Genomic DNA, 19,606 nt, shown 5'->3' with positions numbered 1-19,606 from the left:
GTGCAGTGGTGTCACGATAGCTCACAGCAGCCTCAAACTCCTGGTCTCAAGCAATCCTCCTGCCTCAGCCTCCTGAGTTGCTGGGACTACAGGCATGCGCCACCATGCCCAGCTAATCTTTCTACTTTTTGTAGAGACGGGGTCTCACTCTTCTCAGGCTGGTCTTAACTCCTAACCTCAAGCGATCCTCCTGGCTCAGCCTCTCAAAGTGTTGGGATTATAAGTGTGAGCCATTGCACGTAGTGTATTCCTACTTTTAATTCATATACTTTTTATACATACAGTTTCCTTTCCTTTTGAATTACTTGCTTAGACAAATTTCTAGGAATAGAATGAGTCAAAGGCTATGTCCCATTTTATGACTCTCTGTATGTATTGCCAAAATAAAAGGCTTATCATTGGCTCCTTTCCACAAAATATTCCAAATCAACCTAGCATCTTATTAAAATAATTAGTTGTGACACATTTTGTCAAAATTTTTATTATTCTTTAGTTCTACTCCAGGAAACATGATCTATCTAGCTTCATCTAGCAAAAACCTACTCTCTTACTATAAAATGAAACTATAAGAAAAATATCTTGGCTGGGTGCAGTGGCTCATACCTGTAATCCTAGCACTCTGGGAGGCTGAGGCGGGAGGATCGCTCGAGGTCAGGAGTTCGAGACCAGCCCGAATAAGAGCGAGACCTCGTCTCTACTAAAAATAGAAAGAAATGATTTGGACAGCTAAAAATATATATAGAAAAAAATTAGCCAGGCATGATGGCACATGCCTGTAGTCCCAGCTACTTGGGAGGCTGAGGCACGAGGATTGCCTTAGCCCAGGAGTTTGAGGTTGCTGTGAGCTAGGCTGACGCCACAGCACTCTAGCCAGGGCAAAAGAGCGAGACTCTGTCTCAAAAAAAAAAAAAAACAAGAAAAATATCTAAAGCTATAAAATGGAACACTGGCTAATCCGTTAACAGTGGACAAGGAATCTGGAGATAGAGATTCCAATTCTGGATCATACTTTAACTGTCCAGGTTTTCTTTATCTGTGAAAACCACATATATATTTCAAATCAACAGGCTACACCTATGCTAGCCAATATGGTAGGCCACTAGTCACATATATATTCAAATTTATATTAATTAAAATGAAATACATTTTAAAATTCAGAGTTCCTCAGAAGCATTAGCCCCATTTTGAGCACTCAATAGCCACCTGTGGCTGGTGGCTAACCATATTGGACAGCAGAGAATACAGAATATTTCCAACACTGAAGGAAGTTCTGTCAGACAGTACTGTGCTAGACTAAATGGTTTCTAATAACTATCCTTTAGCAAAAAAGTATAGTTTCCTTTCAAACTCATTCTTTAATGGTCCCTTCTGCCCTATGCAGCTATAACTAGAAAATATAATGATCACAGACTTTTATATTCATTTTATGGCAAAAAAAATGATATACACTAAAAAAGATGATTATATTCAGAAAGAATTAGAAGAAATAAAATTTAAGAATATTTGTCATTTATTTCTCCTTAATATGTTCATCTGTACTTTCTATCACTTTTCAAAATTTTTCCTTCATAGCATTGATATTTACTCTTTGTTACAAGCAATTTTAACAACTTCATTACATAAATAGATAAACAATAAATGATACATACCCAGGCATGTTTCCTCCAGGCCCAATGAACGTCTTGAACATTAAGTTAAAAGGTACTGGAGGGGACAGCTCATTTCCAGTAATGGGAGACTTTACATTATAGTTCACAAAAAGATCCCCAAGTTCTTGTTGTCCATAGTTATCAAGCTAAAGGATATATCATGAAAATTATTAGTGTAAAAGACTGACAGAGGACAAGGTATAAGGTAAAGTATTATATATAACCCCGTTATCCAACGTTACAACTCAAACAAAACTCAAGAACATCAGAATTAACCCAACCTTCAGGATATCCACAGTAGAACCATAACCAGTTTACACACTTTCCATTTACTAACAGAGAAAGGGAGTACCTTTCTGGGACTGACCTAAAACTCACATATTCACCATTTTACGATGAAAGATAAAACAAATTACCTTGCTTTCAACTATAATAGTTATTGGTAGGCAAGAAACTGATATTACATAAAGAAGTTTTCAAAGGTGAATATTATTATTACTCTGAACAAATTTAAGAGTCAGGTGCATTTCCTTGTTTAATAATTATATGTGCATATAACTTATCTTTCCCACAATATATTAAGCTCCTTGAATGTAGAAGCCGTGTCTTATTCCTCTCTGCATTTTCCAGCGTATTGTACATTCTATACATTTGATGATCAATGTCAAATCCTGTAAAATGACTTCTAATTCAAGAATTTTAAATGACTATGACAAACCATCTAATAGTAAGCAATATTTCTGAAGTCAGAAAGACCTGGGTATAAATCTCCCAACTCTACCAATTATGGGCTGTGTGACTAAAGATTAAGTTCTTACCTAACCTCTCCGAGGCTCGCTTATCTGTAACACAGGGAGAAAAGAATCTACCTCACTTAAACGGCTACTAGGAAGATTATACAAAATACATAAAGTACTTAGCACAAGACCTGGAGCATAGTACCTACTCAATAAAGTAGATCTAGTGTCTCTTCCCTCCATCTTATTCCCTTCCTATCTCATAGGTAAACAACTTCCTTTTTTAAAAAGAACAATATAAACAAAGACATACAGATATTTGTATGTCGCCCTTTCTAGGTAAATGGTAGCATTCCATACACATTGTTCTCCGCCAGTTTTTTCATGTAACAACTATCCCAGAGATTGTTCCATAGTACCTACTCAATAAGGGATGACTATTACAATTTATATTTGCTCCCCTCATAAATTTAGTGGCATCTCCATCCACAAAAAGACAATTCACTCACACTAACCATATGTTCCAGATTTGAATGAGCAGTTTAAAATATTAACCTTCTAGGCTCTATTTCTACAGACTTTCTAGAGGGAATTCACAAAATACGATACTTTATACCATTGCCCAGGAGGCTGGATCAGTGAGGAAATTGTTCCAGTGACCTTCAAGATATGAATACCATCAATATAAGCTTGTCTACCTACTTGAGGGAAAAATCAAAAAGCCTAGGCAACATCTCTATTTCCCAGGTAATTCAATATATAATGCTTTTCAATAAAAGATATAATGAAAAAATAAATAAGGAAGAAAAAGATTCTGACGATACAGATAGGAATCAAAACCCCTATGGAGGGGAATTTGGCAATGTCTAACAAAATTACATTTACTTTTTTTTTTTTTTAAGACAGAGTCTCCCTCTGTCACCTGGGCTAGAGTGCAGTAGTGTCATTATAACTCACTGCAATCTCAAACTCCTGGGCTCAAGCGATCCTCCTGGCTCAGTCTTCCAAGTAGCTGAGACTACAGGCACATGTCACCTTGACCAGTTAATTTTTCTATTTTTTTTGTAGAGACAGGGTCTCGGTCTTGCTCTGGGTAGTCTTGAACTCCTGACCTCAATCGATCCTCCCATCTCAGCCTCCCAGAGTGCGAGGATTATAGGCATGAGCTACCATGCCCGGCCTACATTTACCTTTTGGCCCAGTAATCCCATTTCTAGGATCTATTCCAAAGATACAATAGCAAAAATATGAAAAGATACAAACACAAGGTTATTCAATGCAGCCCTATTTGTAATGGTAAAGAAGGGAAATAACTCAAATGTCCATCAGTGGAGAACTGGTTATGTAAACTACATCCACACAATGCAGACTTATTTAGTTATAAAATGAAAGGAGGTATATCTCTATCTACTACAATGGAGCAATCTCTGGGATATTTGTTACTTGAAAAAACTGGCAGAGAAAAGTGTGTATGGAATGCTACCATTTACTTAGAAAGAGAGGTATACAGATAACTGTATGTCTTTGTTTATATTTTTCTTTTTAAAAAAGGAAGTTGTTTTAAGCTAAAAGCTGCTTACCTATGAGATAGGAAGGGAATAAGATGGAGAGAAGAGACACTAGATCTACTTGAATATACCTTAATTTTTAGATTTGACTTTGGAGCTATGAAAATTTTTTGACATAATTATAAAACAAATTCAAAAAACTGAAACTCTAAATATTACAATTAAAACAAAATACACGGACTAACTGCATCTAGTTGGTGAGCTAACTACTCAGAGATAATGACTCCAAGTGACTTTAAACACAGTTATTAGACCACAAGACTATGATTGCTGGTGTATGCCTAAGGAAAAAAAAGAACAAAAAAAATTTTTTTAAACTACTTTCAATACTCATATTGTTGATGGTGGTATTGGTAATGTTATTCTGAGGCTGCTAATATATACAGTGGGAGATAAGGCATATCAATAATTACGTTGGTGTTGCTGAGAACTGGGATTTATGGTGCGGGTAAAGGAGACAGAGATTTAAGATGAATAAAATAAAGTAAAAATCCCATAAACCTAACCTTAAGTATCAATATTAACTTATGGTGATTTTATCTTTAAAAAAAAAATACCAATTTCCTAGCTCAGTCCACTGAGAAGGTCTATAACTAATGACCAATAACATCCTCACTACTAGTGTCCCTCACTACTAGATCTAGAAATGTTGGATTCTAGATCTAGGATAGGAAATGTACAAGATGAGGCAGTAATATCTTGTCATACTAAAAAGTAAGGAAGTTATCAAAGACTACTAGGGCTGTGTCAAAAGGACTTAGCAGACCATTCCTGGTAGCCAAAGATTGAATAATTTAACCATAAATAAGACAATAATTACAACTGACTCAAGATTAAATGTTTTAATCTATAAGTTCGTAACAGTGGAAAGGAGGAAGAGGTAGGCAGGAACTCATACATTTCTGAAGGTTGCTAGGAAAGTAACTAATTGAAAACAGATTTAAAAGGATGGGGAGTGGGAGAGTAGATCGAGCACTTACAAATAGTTTCTCAGAGAAGTCAAAAAGTTGATAAGGGATAGTTTTTCCATATAGAAATATTTTAGCCAATAAACAAAAAAAGAATAATATAATGAAGACATCACCATTTGAAGCCCCTAAACAAGTACGGGATCTACACAACTGACATCAATGGCTGCAGTTCACGGAAGAGCTAACCAGGTACTACTATGTACCTCCTGAAAGAACACTGCACCACTTACTAGGTGTCTTGTCAAAAATATCTGGTCAAGCCTCTCAATCTAATTCAGAAACAGATGAACACATTTAGTAGCCCTACAATACTGCAATTAGCCAAATCCAAACAGTAGAAAACATTAAGGAACAAATGCCTCAGCTTCTTAAAAAAAATGAGAATGTAGTGAGAATGTAAGTAAAACAGGGATGAAGGAAGACCATATAGATTGAAAAAGATTTAGGAAACATTATCAACCAATCACAAAGTATGGACTTAATCTGGATCCCAATTCAATAAAAAAACTAGAAACATTTAAGACAGCCAGGAAAATGTGAACACTGACTAAATATTTGATGATACATTTATAAATTATCAATATTTCCCAAGGTAAGCACTGAGCTCCATTTTTTGAAGGATTTTTATCTTCTAGAAATATATAATATAATGTTTACAGATGTAATAGAATAAGGTTTGTGATCTGCATCAAAAAAATTCAGGGGAAGAAGTCAGGGAAATGAGTGGGAAATAGATTCAAAAAAGTTTGAAATGACTGATAATACTTAAGCAGGGTGATGGGTAGACAAGTGTTCATTATGTTTTATTTTTTACCTTTATATGTTTTGAATCTTTCATAATAAAAAGTTTAAAAAATGATTTTAAAAAGTGTTACATCTAGATATGGGTCAGCAAAAATGGATAGAAAAGAGAAACAAGAGAATTAATTCTGAGCTATTAAATCTACATAATAGAAGTAAAGCTCTTCCTAGCACAGAGGGTAAATCAGTATCTTTTAAAGAAATTATCATGCTTCATAAAGCTGAAAAGGAATCAGGCAGTAACAGGTGCAGAAACCGCTATTATGTCCTCAAGCAACAGACGGGCTTTCGGCCAGTCAATCCACCAGGGCCATTTCTGAGTACTACACTATTTCCCATGGGTCCCTTACTTTCATTGAGGATTATACTGACAGCTGTATATATATCTGATATGGCAAATCAAAACACAGATTGCTCTCCTAGAACATGGTTCTGAAATAAAACAGAAGGCCTGCGCTCCAAATATAAATTATGACTTATCAACTACTTACTTCCCAATTCTGACAATTTACTTGGAAATGAATTAAACTTTAACATCAAAGACATGCAAAGAAATATACACACAAAAACTCAGTAAATCTGAAATTCTGAACGGAAAACAAAAGAATTTAGGGATAAGTAGAGGCATTTTTTCATTTCATCTTTCTAATAAAGGTCATGCCTTTGGGAAAGAAAATGAGATGAATGTATGGCTAAAACAGTGTCAAAATACAAGAAATATTTTCTTAACCATGAGTAACAATATGAAAACAATGAGCTTCAAGGAAGGAATTAAATACTTCCCAAGGATCAAAATAAATTAGCAGATTATTCAACAGCCAGATTAAGAAAGATTTCAATTTAAACGAAGGAGAAAATATCTCAACTGATGTTGGAAAGCTACATACCACAGAGAAAAATTAGCATGTTAAAAAAAAAATTAGGGCAACAGTGGAAAAGTATCCAGCAATTCCCATGAGAAAAAAGCAGAAAGTTAAGAAAGCTTATATTCATATTCAGCCTCAGCTATTTATAAAGAGATATATATAGATATCTATATTTATAAAGATCTATATACATATAGATATATCTTGATGTATAAACACATTACTGGTCTTTTGTTTGTTTTTCATCCAAGAAAGTAAATAAAATTAAAAAGACGAACCTTAGTGGACCTCATGACTACACATGGTGTTGGGGAAATGTACTTTGCCTACACAGAACAGCTGATAGATGAGGTGAGAAACCAGCAATATGTATACATGGACATGTGCATCTTCCTGGAGAGATGTGCGGTTTTGATTATATTCTTAAGATGGTTTGTGACCCCAAAAAGGATGAATTACTTCTAATATAGAAGGTATTCCTGTACTTGGTAAAAGGTCAGAATAAATTAATCTCTATGGTCTCTTTTGCCTTCCCTAAAATTTGTCAACTTAAACACAAATTATAAAACTTACATCTACAGGCAAACTGGGAAAATCAAGGGCAGAAAAGCAGGGACCTGCTCATCAGGTTTTAAGAATAATAGCACGTAGTCAGGGACAGTCCAACCAGAGGCAGATCAAGTAGCCAATGACACAGGGCTCACAAAGTTATCTGCCCCAAAATCTTCACACCAACATGGAAAATTACTCATCAGCAGTTATTCCTCTGGCTTTAGCTATGAAATTCAGAAAACTGGTTTCCAAGGAGAGACAATATTAATGCCTATTTACACTGACTTGTTAGTTTTGGTTGAAATAAAGGATTAGCCACAAAAGACAAAGAGGAAAATAAAAATGCAAAATGAGTTGCTATCAGGGACACAAGGTAAACTCTGCTTCTTTACAATTGTGAGGAGGGTCAGCATAATATGGAATTCAATAATTATCAAATGCTGAAAGGACAACTACCTAGGTTTCTTTGATAACATCTCTAAAGTACTCACCTGGGCTAAGACACTTTCCATCTCTGATTTCTTCTCAGCAGAACACTTCTTATCAGACATCAATTTCTGTAAATGAGCTACAAAAACCAGTATTGATATGTGTCAATTTCAATCAATGGGAAAAAGGAGGACAACGTACTTTTTTTTTAACATATCTTTTGCCTGATTCTTGTGGCTTTTCATTTATTTTTTTAATTGACTTTTTTTTTTTTTTTTTTTGAGACAAGATCTCAGTCTGTCTCTCAGGTTGCAGTGGTGTGATCAGAGCTCACTGCAACCTCCAATTCCAGGGATCAAATGATTCCCCCACCTCAGCCTCCCCAGTAGCTGGGACTACAGCCGCATTTCACCACACCTAGCTAATTTTTTTTTTTTGGTAGAGACAGGGTCTTGCCATGTTGAACACCTGGGATCAAGCGATCCTCCCACCTCAGCCTCCCAAAGTGCTCATATTACAGGCATGAGCTACCACACCCTGACAATGCACTTTTGAATTTCATGTTGGACAGTTAAAAAGATAATTCCCAGGATAATGTTCTTAATTTATATGAATTCCATGGTTGATTTTATAGGGACCATCGTGGTATTATCTTGATTCTTTTGTTAATTAGAAAAATCATCCATATATAACAAATTATCTATATATAACTTTTTTAAAAAAAATAAAGGACTTGATCTGTATCCTTAAGATCTGTGCAATTTACTCTTTGTATGTTATGCCTCAATAAAAATTTTAACAGAAAAATTCTGAGAAATACGTTTAATCTAAACGCTTTGTTTTGATTAATACTACTTGAAGGAAACCAAGAACCATACCTTTCAATAGATGGTCTGCACGAAAACACTCTCCATTTTTTACATCTTTCACCATGAAGTCAGCAAATTTGTCTACATGGCCAGAGGTCCTAAGTTAACAAATGCCAAGCCAATCTGTCATTCTCAAATATGTAGACATTACCTTATAAAACAATCCCCCTTCAATATGTTTATCCACAGTTTATATCTGTGTATCTCAAAGATAGATAGTCCCATATCTATAGTGATGTATCCATGATAGATAGCAATGTATACCAGGGAAAACTGCTCCTCGAATCTATTCCTACCCTCTCCTATGTTCTTCCTTCCCAGAGGAAAAAAGACATTAACTAAGGTTATACTTTTTCACAAGTTGTCATAAAGTCTGTGCTGCTTTTCAGAATCAATTAATCCAGGCCTACGCCATTTTTATTAGTGATCTAAGCAAAGGCCAAAATCATCAGGAATTTGACTAGCTAAGAATTTGTGATAGCTCAATATAGACACTAAACCTTAAGGAAAGAGTTTTCTGCCACTGAAACCTGTATGGACACTGGTATTACCTCTACACAGTGCCTACTGGTGGAACAAATAGCTAAAAGAATAGGTAGTCCTGATCTTATCCTTCATCAGGAATTCCTCTTGTACTAATTGGCTGAAATTAAGACAACCTAAAGGATGTCAACAGTAAAAATTAGCGTTTTATCAGGCAACATTAAATGAATAGAGATAATATATAAAATGGTGTGATTTCCTCTTTCACAGTTTTATATTCAAGAAATTCTGCCCTACTTTCAACAATGTTGGTAGGAATAATCTAAGTTTCTGCACTGAAATCTATGTATTCTTTACAAATAGTAAAGTATTTCATTGAAAATACATACACATACCTTTGCTCAGAACCTCTGATTTTACTTCATTATTGAGAAAAGCATACTAAGAAAATAATCAGGGATATACACGAAATCCATCTATCAAGATGTTTAGTGCAGTTGAAAATCAGAAGTGCCTTAAATGCCTACAATATGGCACCAACTAAATAAACTGACACATCCATAAAACAGAATACTATGCTATCATTAAAAATGCTTAAAATGAAAATTTAATGACATGAGTAAATGCTCACCTACATTACATAAAAATAGGCAGTATGCTAACACTGAAATATATAGGGACATACAGAAAAAAAGACTAAAAGAATACACAACAATTTCAACATGGCTATCTGTGAGGAGTAAATATGTATTTTTTTGTTTGTCTGTATTTTTCAGATTTTCTACATGAGCATTGATAGTTTTTTGTAATCAGAAAGTTATTTAAATATGTGTATTAAAGAATTTCCCCTCTCAGAGTAGGATCTTACTTTAAAACTGGCTCAGGGGTGAGCATGGTGCAATCAATCTCCAAGATCTGTTCCTCTTGGATAAAGTGCTGCCTCCAGTTCTGAATAATATTGTTCTTCAAAGCACATCCAACTGGCCCAAAGTCATACAGACCACTAACACCTGTAAAATACGAAAGGAAAACGTGCATTTTACCTTGTTACTCTAAACAAATGAAGGCAAGGAGAGGCAAGAAACTGATACCTCTAAGACTTCACGTACTCCCCCAAAATGCATTAAAGTCAATGATGCAAATCCCTCAATACCAAAGTGCCTTAATTCCAGCTAGCTCACAGAAGTAAATAAACTCTTACTCCACTTACTATTTCCATATTTATAATTCCAAGTAGAATTAGCCCAAAATTTAAAACAAAAGAAGCCCCCCCATATGTAACAGAATGAAAAAGCAGAGTATAGTTTTCTGCCATAGAAATCAGAAAGAAAATAATTTGTCACAGCAGCTGATAATAATATTCTAAAATTTTAGCACCCAAGTCTCTAATTTATTCTTGGGTATTTGAGCCTCTATTTAAACTTTAAGAAGTTAAACATTTAGAGATCTGCTTAGCCAAACTTGAATCAAGTTTCACTGGCAAAGTCTAATGTAATAATCTATTGACTGTGAAAAATACAGAATAGTTGTACATTTAATCAATCAATTATGTTTGCCAGTATACCTTCATATAGCATTCAGAAAGATGTGATTTATCTACATACCTATGAATAATCATTTAAGGACTCTGTTTTACTACTGCCCTTGTGTGGAGGGACACAATACAGTTAGCCAGGACTACAATGGCCCTCTATCACTCCTAAGTTTCCGTGTATTTTAAAAAGAGTTGGTAAGTACCTGGACAAATCAAATGCTTAATACTTAGGCCCCCAACAATTCCCTACATCCTAATGGAAAAAAGCAGTCTTTGAGAATAAATAAGGGGGAGGAGAGAATGGGCAAAAACCTACCCAACAGGTACAGTGAACATTATCTGGGTGAAGGGCACACTTTTAACCCTCACTCAAGCATTACAAAAGCGATCCATGTAACCAAAAACATTTGTACTCCCCAAATACTTTGAAATTAAAAAAAAAAAAGAATAAATAAGGTGGAGAGAAAGAACAGGTATTATACCAAATGATGACTCTAAACAAATAAAAGCAAAATATCTACCATCTGCTTTATGTGACCTGATATAATTAGATACCAATTGGCAAGTCAACTTCTTGATTTCAGAACAGTAGTGGAGCCAGTAACAACACAATTGTTCTTTCTATCATTATTCCCCTACCTCCGTAAATAGCAAAAGCTTGATCATAGAAAAACCTCCTCTTCAGGGTGTCTTCCATTTTTGCTCTGTCTACAATGTCATCTTTGGGCTGTAATGCCAGCTCCTGTGAGGGATAAAATAAAAAGTGTGTAATTGGAGGAGTGGGTGGGAATTTGAACTCTATACCTGAATTTAATTTATTCCTCAGCAAAATTCAATATAAAATTTGTAAAACAGACAAGATTTTGATAAGTTAAAAAAATAGAAGCCTTAGCTATTTCTTCCCCTTTGCGTAACAAAAAAGGTGATTTTACTTATTTAGGAAAGCATATGATCATTTCCAAGATATTAAGACCAAGCTTACTTAGATATAGATACTGATAAGCAATATAAGCAATATCTGAGTGTGTAATGGATCACTATAGCAAAATGGTGATTTTAAAACTGCAAACTATTTAAGTTTGGAGATGGGGGGTTTATTGTTTGAAAGATTTGGAAACAGGTATCAGATGGATAGACCTTTTCCCTAAAAGAAAAAAAAAAATTTAAAACAACAAAACCATTACTTTCAGGAGAATTCATAAAGAAGAGCACAACGCCTTCCAGGGAAATTCATGTAGCCCACTGAGTCCAGGATTTGAGGGGGTTGGAGCTAGGGGTTAGGAAGGCTTTATAGAAAAGGTGACATTTTAAGTTACACTTTGAAATGATGAGGAGCCTGCCAACTAGGGCAGGAGGAGGAAAAGGCATTCTGGATAAACAGATAACCCAAATGATGCTTATTCTGAAATTTTTCTAGGTCCCTCCCACCCAAAATGATTAAATAAAGATGAACAATCCTATATGTACTTACGTGCCTTATGCTAACTTATGTTAGCATCCCAAGACTCACCTTTGCTTCCAGAACTCTCTTCCGGGCTTTGAGCTCAGCTACTGCTTTGTCTACATCTACTTGGGGTGCTTTATCTTCTTTCAATTTTCGCACAAGATCTCCCTAGCCAACAAAGAGAACTTATATTCAGGACTGATTTCAGAAGTCAAGAAATGTTAGGAATGTGTTTTTAAACATGCCTTTTAAAAAGTATCTGTGTAAGAATGATGCAATTCAAATGTTTATAATGTGAGAGGTCATTACAAATAACTGAAGGCCTCTGCCCTCAGCATTTATTATCCAGAAGAACATACAGATGAGTTAATAAATAACTATGCTTTTTTTCAATTGTGGGGGGCAGGAGTTGAGAAGGAGGCAAGAAAAGCATTGATAGAAAGTAGGAAAGAGCAAGATTTGTACTGGGAACACAGAAGAACCAATAAATTACTCTTAGTTTTCCACCTACTTTGACCATTCTTCACAGTCACCACTGCCTCATCTTCCTTTGCCCCCTTTCCTTATTGTTGCAATTTTTTCCTTGCTAATTTTTCCGAAGTATGTTACTCACTTCCAACAACCTACTATTGTACCCTGATTCCACATTTACAGTAATATGGTAGAACAGGTAATCTGAGAAAACAAACAAAACACTATCTACATGGTATGAGAAATGAAAGTTGTCAAATTGATAGAGCCCTTGGACGCCCAAAAGGAGCAATTATTCTCTGGAGGAGCAGACTTTCCATATAGGCCTTTTAAGATTTTCACAGGTTAAGGTTACCAAATAGTTAAGTGCTCAACTCAAAATTTAAAAACCCATGAGGAAACAAGCCACCACGAATAAGGCTCAGCAGAAATGAAAACAAAATTAGATCCCCCAAAAGTATTAGAATGATCAAATATTTTTAAATGCTTAACATGTTTAAAACAAATAAAAGGAGGAATCAAAAATATGAGCAACGGGCCAGGCGCGGTGGCTCACGCCTGTAATCCTAGCATTCTGGGAGGCCAAGGAGGGTGGATCACTCGAGGTCAGGAGTTCGAGACCAGCCTGAGCAAGAGCGAGACCCCCGTCTCTACTAAAAATAGAAAGAAATTATCTGGCCAACTAAAAATATATATAGAAAAAATTAGCCGGGCATGGTGGTACATGCCTGTAGTCCCAGCTACTGGGGAGGCTGAGGCAGTAGGATCGCTTAAGCCCAGGAGTTTGAGGTTGCTGTGAGCTAGGCTGACGCCACGGCACTCACTCTAGCCAGGGCAACAAAGCGAGACTGTCTCAAAAAAAAAAAAAAAATATGAGCAAGAATAAGAAACTATCAAAAACAATCAGGCAGCTTGAAAAAGAACAATATAGATCATATGGAAATGAATCACTAAAATTAAAAACTCTCCCATTCTAGCAGCTGAATAAAAAGACAAAAAAGAAAAATACTTCACTGGACAGGTTCAATAGCAGATCAGAAAGCTGAAGAATTAGTGACCTAGGAGACAGACCTAAAGAAATTATCCAGACTAGCATGGAATTAAAAATATAAGATATATGTAAAGAGACATAGAGAAGAGAATGAGATACGTAATATTCATCCAGCCAGAATATGGATGAATAAAAAAATGTGTTAAGAGGCAATATTTGAAAAGATAATGGCTAAAATATTTTCTATTTTCTGTAACTGCTCAAAGACATGATTTCTAAGATTCAGAAAGCATGTGGAAATCCAAACAGTACACAAAACAAAAATCCACATCTAGACAAGCTGTAGTAAAATACAGGCTTAAAAAGAGTTAAAGGCCAGGTGTGGTGCCCATAATCCCAGCCAGCACTTTGGGAGGCTGGGAGGCCAAAGCAGGAGAACAGCTTGAAGCCAGGAATTCAAGACCAGTCTGGGCAACACAGTGAGACCCTGTCTCTACAAAAAAATTAATAATTAGCTAGGCACAGTGGCATACACCTGTAGTCCCAATTACTTGGGAGGCTGAGGCTGGGGGATGGCTTGAACCCAGGTGTTCACGGTTACAGTGAGCTATGATCATGCCACTGCACTCTAGCCCTGATGACAGAGCAAGACCCTGTCTGTCTAAAAAATTATCTCTGAGCTCCCTCAATTATAAAGTGAAAATAATACTTACACCTCATTGGATTGTATAAATAAAACACTTTAAATAATTTTTAACAGCACTAACACACAGTAGACATACACAAAATGATCGCTCTTATTATGCTACAAAGCACTTCAACTTGGGTGTGACCACAGAAACTTCAAACTCAACTATTTGCTCTACCCCAAACCTGTTCCTTCTCTGTATGCTCTCCATCTGTTAATGGCAACACATCTACCCTTTCCCAAGCAAGAAACATAAAGTTATGCTTCCTTACCTCTAATGTCTGGTCAATTTCACTTCAAATTTTCAATCTAATCTCTCCTTTTCACCCCTCAGACACTAGCTTGCTACAACCAATTACCAGTTTCTCTCCCATCCAAAGGTATCTACACTAAGATTAGACCTGGCCCCAAATTACTCTAATTCATGTCATTTCTCTCCCATCTTGTAAGCCGCCTTTTCACAAACACACAGCATTCCTAATTTGGTGACTGTTCCTACCCGCATGCCTTCGATGTTTATTCTCTGACCCAAAAGTGCTTCCCTTCACTTACCGACATTCTACCATATCCTTTACAAAGCATTTCTCAAATATTCCAGCCTTACAATTGTTCCTTGAGGACATTTCTCCCCTTGAAGTTGTCTTGAGTAGACAAATATAATTACCTGAACCTAGAACCTGACTCTGCTTTTATATACTCAGAAGTATTTCCCCATAGTTTTAACATACACTGAATTTTCCTGGAATACATACAATAAAATGCAATTTAAAAGAGGACACCTAGCTCCTTGGGAAGCTGAGGCAGAAGGATCACTCAAGCCTAGGAATATGAGGCTGCAGTGAGCTATAATCACACCACTGCACTCTAGCCCGAGCAACAGAGTGAGACCCTGTGTCAAAAAAATAAATAAAGACTGGATCTTGTTTTGTTCAGTTTTATAAGAGTTGTGCCTCAAGGAAGTTCTTCATTTTTTTAAGAAAACAAAACATGTCACCAATGACAATGCTGCTGTGGTATCTGAGCAACCAACACAATATACCTTTATCAGTGCACATTTAAAGCTACTGCATTCACTGTAAATTCATGGAGAGGTATAAGCATCTGCTTATGTCACTGTAACTTTCCAGTGGAGTCAAACCCAAGAATTTACATATTGAAATACATATTATTATAAATGTATTGTAAACTGCTTTTTTATTTCTTTGTATTACATTTAGAGCATTATGTATATGTCTATATTTTTAATTAAATCTAGGTTATTTTGTATGAATCTCATTAATATATATATACATATATATATATATATATTTATTTTTTTTGAGACAGAGTCTCACTCTGTTGCCCAGGCTAGAGTGAGTGCCATGGCGTCAGCCTAGCTCACAGCAACCTCAAACTCCTGGGCTTAAGCGATCCACAGCAACCTCAAACTCCTGGGCTTAAGCGATCCTACTGCCTCAGCCTCCCGAGTAGCTGGGAATACAGGCATGCGCCACCATGCCCAGCTAAGTTTTTCTCCATATATTTTTAGCTGACCAGATAATTTCTTTCTATTTTTAGTAGAGACGGGGTCTCGCTCTTGCTCAGGCTGGTCTCAAACTCCTGACTTCGAGCGATCCACCTGCCTCAGCCTCCCAAAGTGCTAGGATTACAGGCGTGAGCCACCGTGCCCGGCCTGAATCTCATTAATATTTGATGTATTATAGAAACGGGACACTGGGTCCGATATAGCCAAGAGCCATGGAATTAAAGGCATATCTTGGCCAGGCACAGTGGCTCACACCTGTAATCCTAGCACTCTGGGAGGCAGAAGAGGGTGAATAGTTTGAGCTCTGGAGTTCGAGACCAGCATTAGCAATACCGAGACCCCATCTCTACAAAAAATAGAAAAATTAGGCCATGGCCATACCACCCTGAGCGTGCCCAATCTCGTCTGATCTTGGAAGCTATGCAAGGTCAGGCCTGGTTAGTACTTGGGAGAAAACTTAGCTTGGCCTGGTGGTACACGCCTTTAGACCCAGCTACTCAGGAGGCTGAGGCAGGAGAATCGCTTGAGATCAGCTTAGGGTTGCAGTGAGCTATGCTGATGCCACTGCCCTCTAGCCTAGGCAACACAGCGAGACTCTGTCTCCAAAAAAATGAAATAAAATAAAATAAAGGCATATCTCATTTTATTGCACTTCACAGATACTGTGGATTTTTACAAATTGAAGGTCTATGGCAACCCTGTGGCAAGCAAGTCTATCAGTGCCATTTTTCCAACAGTTTGTGTTCACATCATGTCTCTGTCACATTTATATTTCAAACCTTTTCATTATTATCATTTCTGTGATGGTGATCTGTGATTAGTGATCTTTGATATCACTACTGTAATTGTTTGGGAGCGCCATGAACCACACCCATATGAGACAACTAGCTTAATAAATGTGTGTGTTCCAACTGTTCCATTGACCTGCAGTTCCTGTCACTCTCCCTCTCCTCAGGCCTTCCTATTCCCTGAGACACAACAATATTGAAATTAGGCCAATCAGGAACCCTACAATACCCCTAGGTGGTCAAGTGAAAGGAAGAGTTTACATGTCTCTCACTTTCAATCAAGAGCTAGAAATGATTAAGCTTTGTGAGGAAAGAACGTTGAAAGCCAAGACAGGTAGAAAACTAGGCCTCTTGTGCCAAACAATTAGCCAAGGGTGATGACAGGAGCTTTTTCTTTGCATTTTTCATATAAAGAAAAAGAGAAGGAAACTAAAGTGCTACTCCGGTGAATACACGAATGATAAAAAAGCGAAACACCCTGACTGCCAATATAGAGAGATTTTTAGTGATCTGGAAAGATCAAACTAGCCACAACATTCCCCTAAGCCAAAACCTAATCCAGAGAAAACTCTCTTCAATTCTTTGAAATCTGAGACAGGTGAGGAAGCTGCAGAAGAAAAGTCTGAAGCTAGCAGAGGTTGGTTCATGAGCATTAAGGAAAGACGCTGTCTCCGTGACACAAAAGTGCAAAGTGAAGCAGGAAATGCTGATTTGAGATGGAATCTACTCCTGGTGAAGATGCAATTAACACAGTTGAAACAACAAAGCATTTAGAATATTACATAAATTTACTTGATAAAGCAGTGGCAGAGCTTGAGAGGACTGACTCCAATTTTGAAAGAAGTTCTACTGTGCGTAAAATGCTGACAGCATCACACACCACAGAAAAATCTTTTGTGAAAGGAAGAGTCAATCAACGTGGCAAACTTCACTGCTGTCTTATATTTTAAGAAATAGCCACAGCCGCCCTAGCCTTCAGCAACCACCACCCTCATCAGTCAGCAGCCATCCACATGGAGGCCAGACCATCCACCAGCAAAGACTATGACTCACTGAAGGCTCAGATGAGCATTAGCATTTTTAAGCAATAAAGTATTTTTAAATTAAGGTATGTACATTATTTTTTGGAGATAATGTTACTGCACACTTAAGAGACTACAGTATAAACATAACTTTTACATGACTGGGAAACCAAAAAGTTCGTGTGACTTGCTTTATTGTGATATTTGCTATGTTACAATACTCGCTTTATTGAAATGTTCTGGAACCAAACCCGCAATATCTCTGAGTTATGCCTATAGTTATTCCCCGCATTCTCTTATCATATACAAATCTGGTCTGTTTACAAGCAGTTTGTGTCCTATTATGCTGACCTCTCTAGCTAAAGCAATATCCCCAGTTACCTAATTTAATTTTGTCTTCTTCATTACAAAATCTGAAATTGCCCTACGAATGCATCTGCTTATTTAATTCACTTACATGCATTTTATCTATACCTGTCACTATAAAGCAGGCTCTCTTAGGACAGGAATTCTGGCATGTTAATTGTGGCACTCAAATATGTGTTGACTGATACCGCAACCTAAACCTAGCACTGTGCCAAGTATTATACTTACTATCCCGTAAATATCACTCGCTTATTCTTTACTCATTCTTCTACCTGTCAGAACACCTATCTCATAAATGTTCACTAATTGTGCTGTATGATGGGGATGAGAAGCCTGTGGGAGCCTTTGTTCTGAAGAAGTAGTAGTTCTTTCTGAATGTACGAAAGAAGTAGGCAAGTCTTTCCCCTGAATGTCTCCCCATGTGTCATGCACTGGCACTCCTACGCAATGCATCTAGTTTCTCTTGGAGCTTCTCAAAAGGCACTGGCAAGCAAGGCCACAAGCTAACAGGTAGAAAGAACTTAAAATTCATCATCTGGAATCACTTTTTAGTCTTTTAAGGGTCAGGCACAGAATTAGGCACACGTATATTTAAGGCTATCACAGAAGTAGTGTGAGAGTGAGGATTCCTACTCTGAGTTAATCATCTCTAAAGTCTCAGTGAAGAAAGGAAATGGTTATGTTTATTCTGAATAATGGAATGATTAAAATTACAATTTATAATGATCCAGTTCTGAAAACAAAAAGAATTGGAGGTGATCCAGATATGGAATGAAAGTACTTAAGGATTCCTAATTTCTAATTATTTTTCTTCTTTCTTCATCACTCAGCTGTATTTTGGGTTTTTTTGTGTGTATACTGAATGAAATTGACATGAAATACCATCAACATCTCTAAATTACTCTTAGGAAACATCCACTAGAGGTTTAGCTCCTGGATAATTTGTTACCATAATGATATATATCAGAACTAAGAGTCTGTGATTATAAAGCAGAGTAGTTATTAGATGAGAAAATTATTCCAAGGGATCTTCCTCTTGGATCCTTCATATGTATTCATGGCGCATATTCAATTAGCCAAGAAAAACAACAGGAAAACATCTCCTCACCTCTGTAAGATGTTTGGTTTTACACACATGACTAGAAGATTTTTGTTAGGATTGAGTTGATCTCAGATTTCCAGACAAAAACTTCATAAACTTTTCATTTGCCCTTTGTAGATTAAGCAAGAGCTTCAACAGGTACTCTCTGTCCAGAAAAATCAAAGCAGAGGAAAACCTAAGGCTCTTCATGCTAAGTCTTCTCACTACTACCAGGATCTGAATTTTATTGCGTTGCTCCCAATTCCAATAAAAGAAATCCTTAAATACTGAAACACATGTTCTATTATCCACACGCCTATTCATATCATTAGTGATTTAGACAGTAAATCATTTAAAGACCTCCCAAGAAATCATTTAAAAAGACTTTTCTATCATCTTATCTTACCAATTTCAGAAGACATCAATGCTTTTATAAAGGTTCAAATATTATCAAACTGACAATCACAAGAAAATATACGAGGTTCACATCAGCAATGGTTTGATAAAACCAGCATTCCAATAGGCCACAATCATTTCAGAATAATATCTCATATTTTACCAAGAGCTTACTATGTACTGTGGGCAGTATTCTCAGCACTTTACATAACTGTCCCATTTTAATGTTTACAACTCCATTTCCATGTTACAGATGAAGAAGTTTGGCTACAGAAAGATTAAATCATTTGCTTAAAGTCAGCTAATAGACAGCAAAGTTAGGATCCAAACTCTGGAAATATAATTTCAGAGCCTAGACTCTGAATTACTAGGCTA

At 36.5% G+C, this 19,606-nt stretch overlaps 1 protein-coding gene across 1 annotated transcript in view; it reads right to left on the bottom strand.

The window, feature by feature from the left end:
• The window catches only part of GARS1 (glycyl-tRNA synthetase 1), a 43,888-nt gene that overhangs the window by 20,485 nt on the left and 3,797 nt on the right, over positions 1-19,606 (bottom strand). The window contains exons 2-7 of the mRNA XM_045564234.1: positions 11,970-12,071; positions 11,099-11,201; positions 9,794-9,935; positions 8,452-8,540; positions 7,636-7,712; positions 1,650-1,795 (exon numbers count right to left, since the gene is read on the bottom strand). Coding sequence (XP_045420190.1) covers positions 1,650-1,795; positions 7,636-7,712; positions 8,452-8,540; positions 9,794-9,935; positions 11,099-11,201; positions 11,970-12,071 — 659 coding nt within the window. The remainder of the gene's footprint in view (positions 1-1,649; positions 1,796-7,635; positions 7,713-8,451; positions 8,541-9,793; positions 9,936-11,098; positions 11,202-11,969; positions 12,072-19,606) is intronic.

The sequence above is a fragment of the Lemur catta genome, chromosome 11, assembly GCF_020740605.2.
Source record: "Lemur catta isolate mLemCat1 chromosome 11, mLemCat1.pri, whole genome shotgun sequence".
NCBI classification, from domain to species: Eukaryota; Metazoa; Chordata; class Mammalia; order Primates; family Lemuridae; genus Lemur; species Lemur catta.
The sequence above is the reverse complement of the archived record's forward strand: the minus strand, read 5'-3'. Positions and strand labels throughout refer to the sequence as shown.